The 8,536-nt window shown below is 41.9% G+C and overlaps 1 protein-coding gene across 1 annotated transcript in view; it reads left to right on the plus strand.

Moving 5' to 3' along the window:
* Window positions 1-8,536, plus strand: part of ALDH7A1 (aldehyde dehydrogenase 7 family member A1) — a 33,368-nt gene that overhangs the window by 20,373 nt on the left and 4,459 nt on the right. The window contains exons 10-13 of the mRNA XM_013004497.2: window positions 2,404-2,445; window positions 3,443-3,537; window positions 7,184-7,268; window positions 8,414-8,520. Of these exons, the coding sequence (XP_012859951.1) occupies window positions 2,404-2,445; window positions 3,443-3,537; window positions 7,184-7,268; window positions 8,414-8,520 (329 nt within the window). The remainder of the gene's footprint in view (window positions 1-2,403; window positions 2,446-3,442; window positions 3,538-7,183; window positions 7,269-8,413; window positions 8,521-8,536) is intronic.

An 8,536-nucleotide genomic window follows, 5' to 3' on the forward strand; every position in this document is an offset into this window, starting at 1 on the left:
TATATCTTTTGGTAGCTGGGCACCATCCGCTTTCTTCACCACATTTTCTTGTGCACCCATTGTCTTCAGCGATCGTGCCAGGCAGGTGAGCATCTCAGACTGCCGAATTGTTAGAACAAAGTGTTCTGGTGTTGGGGGAGTCCAGCACATTTTTAATGCAGTTTTTGTGGTAAGATTAGGTGCCTCGACTGATATTCGGGTCAGCTTATACTCGCATATGTACGGTAGTTCCCCTTCTTACATTATCAGATATCATCTTCTCATCTATGTAGTGTAGTTTATGTCAACTATAGGATTATGAATTGTAGTGCCATAGGAGGATTACAGATGTTTAAAACGCATTTGCCTATCTTGAATTGTATGCTTTTCTTGTAGAAATTTTAAGGGTTAGGAATCAAGAAGCCAATGACCGGTGAAGGATGTAAAAAAAGGCCTTTCTAAATCTTACTTGCAACCAGGCAAGACAAACTGAAGTTTAGCATAGAATTTTCTGTTTTCTTGCTTTTTGTCTTAAAAAAATGCTGTACTGTACTGAGCTAGCCCACATTAAAGCAACCATTGCAGCAGTAATGAGAGCTGGCCTAGCATTCATTGGCTATCTGCAGTCACATGGCTGCATCCCCTTTGGGTAATACTCTGGGGGATATTTACCATTTCGCAGTGGTGGGAAGGGGAACGTTCTCTCCAGTCACCATGTACTTTCCTGTTGTCAAAAGTAAATAAAAGTTATTAAGTAGAAGTTGGCTTATAGTACACTGAAGGTACAAAATGAAGTTAATATCAAATCTTTATTAAGGGGAGGGAAGGTAAAAATGCCACTTGTAGTCTGCTGTGTAACTTTTGTGGTATGAACATGGGCGATGCCTATGAAGAGCCCGAGCAGTACCTTTTGACCGTGACCTAAGTACCATGTACACTCGAGTACATGCCAACCCGAATATCAGCTGAGGCACCTAATTTTACCACAAAAGCTGCATAAAAAATGTGCTGAGAAACTCGGCGTATACATGAGTATATACGGTAGATAACCAACAAGTAGATAATCTACAATCAATGTATGAAATACTAGAGATAGCTAAATATAATTTAGTATATCCGTAACATCACATACTTATGGTGAAAATTTTAAATCGGGTTTAATAACCTAGGGAAGCAGGGTGAGATTTAAAAAAATGATTTCATTAGGGGTTCTTACAGCTCTTATAACAATCCATACATCAGTTGTATCAAGCACACTTGTACATATGTTACCATCTTCATCTGCTTTCTACTTGAGTCCTTGGTATCAACTCCTTTTTTTTCCTTCCCTCCGCAGTGAAATATTAATGAGGAAAAAAATTTTAAAGCTAAATTAATCGGATGATCTGGTCTCAAATAAATATAAAAGAATAATAAAAATATTTGGAACACACTATTCCAAGTTGTGAACATTATGAGTCATAGGTTTTTTTCACGTATGATACTTTTTGCTGTAGTGATTATTATTTAATTTTCCATACCGAGTACAAACTTTTCGTGCAAGCATTTGTTTCATATAATTTCAGAGTTACAGAGAAGTTAACAAAATGAATTTATGCTCCCTTTATCAAGACTCATCAGTTGATTACATTTTGCCCCATTTGCTTTATTGTTTTTTCTCCCATTTCATTAATACCTACCTTCCTGCACACACTCGCACACTATGAATAGGTATGGTTTTTGAACCATTTAGAATAAATGAGTTATCACTGAATATTTTAGTTTGTTACCTAAGAAGTATATTCAGATTTTTTTGTTTTGTTTTTAAGTGTATTCTTAAAATCAAGATGTTTAATGTTGATGGAATACTCATGCTACTTTTTAAATTAGAAAATAAAATATTTGGGATAGGCTACATTCTGAAGCTTTCTAATTGTCTGGTCTTGGCACAAGGGACTCCATTTTGAATCCGGCACCTTCTTGGTTCTCAGAACTCACCTCTCATGGGCCTCCCTCACATTGGCCTCCCCTCCCCTCGCTGAAAATCACCAGTTCTGAGAACCAGATATCCCCGAGAAAGAATGTTCTTTGAAGATATGTTTACTTCACCTGCCTCGGTACCTATAGATAAGATTAACGACCACTTCCCTGCATCCCTTGAAAATGTGTTTATTCCACCCATCCCGGACCTATAGATAAAATTAATGAGCGCTTCCCTTTGAAGTCCCTGTATGCAGCTGTGCCTGCCACCAGGGGATATAAAAACGCAGCCAGAAATTCCCCTCGCGCGGTTTCATTAGCTCAATACGTGAGTTCTTGAACCCGTCCGCAAGCTTCTCAATAAAGCCTGCTTCTAAAACTTTACCAATTGGACCTTTAATTCCGCTTCGCGCCCCAAAAACCCTTACACTAATGAGCACTAATTTGTGTTTGTATTTTTTAAAGGGAGAAGTTTATTAGAGCTTGGAGGCAACAATGCCATCATTGGTAAGACTGGTTGTTACTTGTTTTATTTTCTCTTCACAATACCCGTATTAGCCTATGTGAATATATAGAACTTGCTGAGGCATTTAACCCTGTACGCAGTAACTTCTCTGTGGCACATGCTTGAGGCATAATTCCTGCATTGACCTTTTACTTGGGAGCCGGCAGAGGCCAGCACATGTCACCTCAGGTCTGGACCTCCGTGATGCTGTTGTGTTTTTCCTTGAAACTGTGGCTGTAAGTTTCTAGAAGGCATAAAGGAGGGAAGAATTACAAGTATAGAAGTGGAAGGGCCAGCTTTGTAACTACTGTGTTAAATAACTGAGGGCAGAAGGACATCGACACAAACAGAGAGGAATCAGGAAGTGACCTTGCCCGATCTCTTCAGAGGAGGAGAGACGTGTGGAGGGGCGTTGGGTGTGACGTGAAGTCAACTGGCGGCAGGAGTGAGTACTTGGTCGCAGATCTGGACAAGCTAGAGGGAGAGGCATGGAAGGGAATCTGCTGATGACACCGAGGGTGTAGATACTGCTGGAGAGCATGGTCTGGTAGCAGTGATGATCAGGGGGTGACATTGCTTTCTCTGTTGCCTGTGGCCCAAAGTGCTGGCATCAGAATGGGCCTTGAGGGTGCTGGCACAGGCCACTAGAGTGGAAAGGTTGATGGGCTTGGAGAAGCGATCCCTTGTGGCTGCAGAGGCCCTCTCGTCGGTGTCCGAAACGAGGAGAGGGGAGGAATGGAGAGAAGCCCTGCACATCTGTGTTGGGTAAAGACAGTAAGCTTGTTGCGCTAGTCCAGTTCTCATAAAATCCCCCCTGGAAGAGAAGCATGATCGATTTTTCCTAATGGACATGTGTGCCTCTGTAATGTGAGCGTGGTGAATTGTGCAGGGTGGATTTCACATTCCCTTACTACACTTTCTCATGCGTCGTTTTACACCACTTGGCAAATACCTAGTCTGCCTGCTTTGCCACACTGATGGGTGCTGTCCTTCTCCAAGCTTTCGAGGATGCGGACCTCAGCTTAGTGGTGCCGTCAGCTCTCTTTGCAGCCGTGGGGACAGCTGGCCAGCGGTGTACGACAGCGAGGCGCCTGGTGAGTGTGTCTGCAGAGGCTAAGGAGCCTGTCTTGTCTTTAGACACCACTGTTGACTAGTTGCGACTGTTAACGAGGAGGACTGCTAGAACCAAATGTATCCCTAGATGTGGTTGGTAAAGAGCAGGGGGCTTCCACATTTTTCATTTCATTTTCCACGAACTTTTTAAAGCTCCCTTGCAGGTGGCCCTGCTGTTTTCTTTAGTGTTTGTCAGTTAACTGACTCCCTTTCCCCACCCACCTTGAAAGTGGTCTTATGACTTATTAATTGTAGTTGATTGGAGCTGCGACTGGGGAATGTTTTCATTCCTATTCAAAGACCACTACAAAGCCTAACGTTGTTTAGAGAATAAAACAGACTAAAGAAAATAAGAAATTGTAAAACTATTTGCCTAAAGGTAGATAGCCTAGCCTTTCGTATTAAAACTTTAAAAAGATTTTAATTTTTGACATCTTATGTCTTAAGCTTTGACTTGATGTGACATGTTTTATTGAAAAGCAATTTAGTCTTTATGTGCTTCCTATAAATAGAGAATTTGTACATCCATAACATATAACTGTCTCTGCTTATCTACAGAGCAGATCATTTTAAGCGTTTATAAGGAGATTGAGTGTGCAGACTTAGCAAACTTAATCTCTATACTTAGATTCAAGCTGGATTTTGTGGAGCATTCTTGATTCTCACGACCCTCTTAAAGTTTGGGAAAATTATGCATACCACAACCAAGCAAATTTTGACTAGGGATAAGGTTTGTCTGCATTTGCTGTTTTTCGTTATTGAAGAAATTCTTCCTGAAATTGGAAACAAAGGAAAACTCACAGTTGATTTACAAAGGACTTGGTTGACTCTCACGCACTTTGGTTTAGGTTGACACACCTAAATTGAATGGAATAAGTTAAAAGACATGAATAATTCTATATTTAGCTTTCCTGTTTCATTTTTATTTTTTTGTGTCTCAGAAAATGAGAATTTTAAAAAATGTTTCTGTTCTTTAAAAACATCTATGATGAGGATCATAAAGTAGTATATTAAGATGATCATCATAAAATAATATACTAATTTGTTCACTTTAGACATATATCCCCTTAAGGCTAAGAGGAGACCAATTGAATCGAGCTGCCGCCAGGGCCCTTGGAGAGAAAAGATTGTTTGTACCTTTACTTGTGGTAAAGGCAAAATGACACGAAACACAACCATTTCCTCATTCATCTGACATTTATTTTTTCTTTGTGTATTGGCGCAAATGTACATAGACATGCTTTTATGTGTCATACAAGCAAATACGATTCATTATTGCCTAACTATTTCCAGAAGGAACCCTGGTCACATAGCGGCTACACATGGAACTGCCAAATCACAAGGTCAGCAGTCTGAAATCACCAGCCACTCTGTGGAAGAGTGAAAAGGCTTTCCATGCCCATGAAGAATGAGTCTCAGAAACCAACAGAGGTCGCTCTTTGTTCTAAAGCGGTGGTTCCCAACCTTCCTCAGGCCGCCACCCTTTCAGGCAGTTCCTCATGTTGTGGTGACCCCCAACCATAACATTATTTTCATTGCCACTTCAAAACTAATTTTGCTACTGTTATGAATTGGGCGACCCCTGGGAAAGGGTCGTTTGACCCCCAAAGGGCTTGCAACCCCCTGGTTGAGAACCGCTGTTCTATAGGGTCGCTATGAATTGGGATCAGCTTGAGTCAATGAGTCTCCTTTTCTTTCATAAGCCTTGAGGGACTGAATGTTTAATGTGAACAAATTAATATATTTTAAGTACTTTATGATCATCATCTTAGATTTTTTTTTAAGAACTGGGAAATGTAAAAAAATTTTTTTCATTTTTTTATAAAACAGAAAAAAAATGAAACAGAAAAGGTACAGACAGAATTATTCATGTCTTTTGACTTATTCCACTTAATTTAGCTATGTCAGCCTTATTCAAATTGACTAGAGGTCAATGAGTTTTGGAGGTCCATTACTACCCAATCTAATTTTCATAGGGAGAGTTAGCTGTGTGTAGGAAAACAACATTTCCAGGAATGTGGACTTTTCCATGCCTAGTTCTTATGATGTCAAGTCTTTGATCATGGGGAGACCAACTCAGAGATTGGATCTTACCTGGTGTGAGCCCACAGGCCACTCTCATGAGCTCCCAAATTCAACTGCAGATGGGAAATGTGGGGCTAATACTACCACAAAAAAAAAGGAAAATATTTTAAAATGGATTGTGGTGATGATTACACAACTCTCTTAAATGTAATTAAATGAATAAGTGATAAGATATGTGAATTATAGGTAAAGAAAACTGTTAAAAAATACACTCTGGAGACCTACTTGTCCAGAGTCTAAGTGCAATATGCACATGTGCAATCATATGCACATCAGAGGTAGCGTGATCCGTGCATTGTAGTATTTGTTCACTGCCACTTGTACAGCTGTGTAGTATTAAATAAAATTGTCTCTGGGGGGTGAGGGGCCAGCCCCCACCCGCTGATAACTCCTATGAGTTCAGTGATACTACTTCTGGGTTCAGTAATGCACAATTGTACGGTTGAGATATATAAGTATTATATTAAAGTCATCAAGAGCATGAGAGATAATACAATAATACAGTCAGGCATGATACATAGCAACATTGCTCACCTCAGCCCAGCTTGGTGGTCCACGTGGAGAGAGGGGGAAGGGAAGGAGGGTAAGGGAACAAGGGAGAGGGGAGTGACCAGGGAGTGAGCAGCAAGGAGCTCAGAGTCAGAGAGGGAAGTCCTGCTGACTCACACCTATATACCTTTTGGGGGCAATCCAGCCCACTAATTACAGGTAAAGACATACGTCACAGGAAGGGGCTGCACTATAGGTTATACAGCAATGAGTGGGTGGTCTAGGGGTTGGTCTCTGGGTCTTCATAGGAACATTATCAGTAGGGTGCAAACCCCACCTAGAGGAACCAAGCTAATGGTCCCAAGCTTCAGAGAGAAGTAGGCCATTGTCTCCAGCAGCAGGGAGCAGACCCACCCCCTTGGTGGGATGAGACAGCAGTCTGGCAGCAAGGATCTGACTTCCCCCCACACAGCTGTACTGTGGAGAATTCTCTGATAAGTAAGGCAATTGCTCTAGGATGGAACCAGAAATAGTTGGCTGTGATACTTAGCCCAACAGGCCCTGAGAATTATGATAAAAATATAGCATATGATGTTATTTTTAACATCTACTTGGAGGAAGTTGCCAATTTGATGACAGTTAATATGTAACTGTTCAATTGTATTGCTTTGTCTGTCTACAGGACAGACATATCATTTTAAAAATTCAAATAATTAAAAAACAAGAACAAAACATTTGGTTGCAATTGCAGGAAAGGTCAGCAGTTCGAATCCACCATCCACTCTGAGGGAAAAGATGAGGCCGTCTACCGCTACAGAGATTTATAGGCTTGGAAACCCTAGATTAGAGGTTCTATGAGTAGGAATTTGATTGGATGACAGAGGATTTTTTTTTTTTGGTTTGCTTCTGCTAGTTTATGTTTTCAGAGATCATAATATTTGAAGAACTGTTAAAAGCTTAATCCACACAATTAACAACAATATAGTTGCTAAAAGTGTGTATATTTATTTTACTATTCCCGTGAATAATATCTCTTTTATTTCCCCCACGTAGTTTCTGCATGAAAGCATCCATGATGAGGTGGTAAATAAACTTAAAAAGGCGTATGCACAGATCCGTGTCGGGAACCCATGGGACTGTGAGTGGTGGTTCGATTTTTAAAGATTTTCCCTTTGGTCACTGAAGTTACAGCATTTCCCATTTCCTAAGGGAAATGCTTTGTTGTTTTTTAATATTTTGCATTGGGGGTTGATACATCTTGTGCTCCCAGCACTAGGGCCCTGAGTACTTGATGTGAGTTAGTGGTGGAACTAGGACATCTTCTCCCTAAGCTGCTGTTTGAGATGGGATGAGATTTGACTAGTTTTTCTATCATTGTTACTTACTCTCAATTAGGCCATCATGATAAGAGGCTGCAAGAATCCCCTCTGACGAACTTGGTTTTGCTTCTACTTTTTCCTCCCTGAGTTATTTTAAAGGCTGTCGTGAGGTCCTTCACCCTCCTGCTGAGCACACGTTAATGATCTCTCTTTGCTCTGTGACTAAAACCTAGATTTCTTCTTTTTCAGCAGGCTCACAATCTCTCCTGACCCGACCTCTGCCTGCTTCCTTGCCTACCTTCTTCCCTCCTGGCGTACCATTTGCCCCTTGTTCCCTAAATGCCTACGCTTTGACTTTCGGTCGCTGCGCCAAGCTTTCCAGGCCATGCCCTACTGCTCCCTTTCCTGGGAAATGTCTTCACCCAGATCTTTCCATTTCCAACCCTCTGCAAAGAGCCACCTCCTCACAAACCCCTACTAATACCTGTCTTCTTCCTCTATCCTTGCTCTGGTTCCCGGCAGCCATAACCCAGGGCAGCTTCACTCTCCCCCCTTGAACTGCCCACCAACTGCTGAGCCGGTGAAGTTTCTTAAGACTGGTCATGCTGGTCATGAACTTATGGATCCTATAGTCATGCCTCTGTTCCCGTGGCCAGCAGATTTGGCTCGCCCCCCTGTTGCTGTAAGTAAAGTTGATCGGAACACAATCACGTCCGTTCATTACGGTACCTTGTCTGGGACTGCCCTCGCGCTGCAGTGGCAGAACGGAGTAGTGGCGGCAGTCCCACAGGAATTGTGCAAAACCGGAAGAATTTGGACCTGTTAGAAAGAACGATTGCTAACTCCTGTCTGAAAGGAGAACTTCTCTGAGGGGACTGCTCTGTTCAGTGGGAAACCTGCCGTGATGCTAAAACGATGCTCTGTTGGGCAAAACGATAAAAAAGTCTCCCTTTTCCCTCTCCAGCTAATGCGCTCTATGGGCCGCTCCACACCAAGCAGGCAGTGACCATGTTCCTGGGGGCAGTGGAGGCCGCAAAGGAAGAAGGGGGCACCGTGGTCTGCGGAGGCAAGGTAATAGAAATGGCCT

The sequence above is a fragment of the Echinops telfairi genome, unplaced genomic scaffold, assembly GCF_000313985.2.
Source record: "Echinops telfairi isolate 266 unplaced genomic scaffold, ASM31398v2 ScPeMD7_7469;HRSCAF=8507_1, whole genome shotgun sequence".
NCBI classification, from domain to species: Eukaryota; Metazoa; Chordata; class Mammalia; order Afrosoricida; family Tenrecidae; genus Echinops; species Echinops telfairi.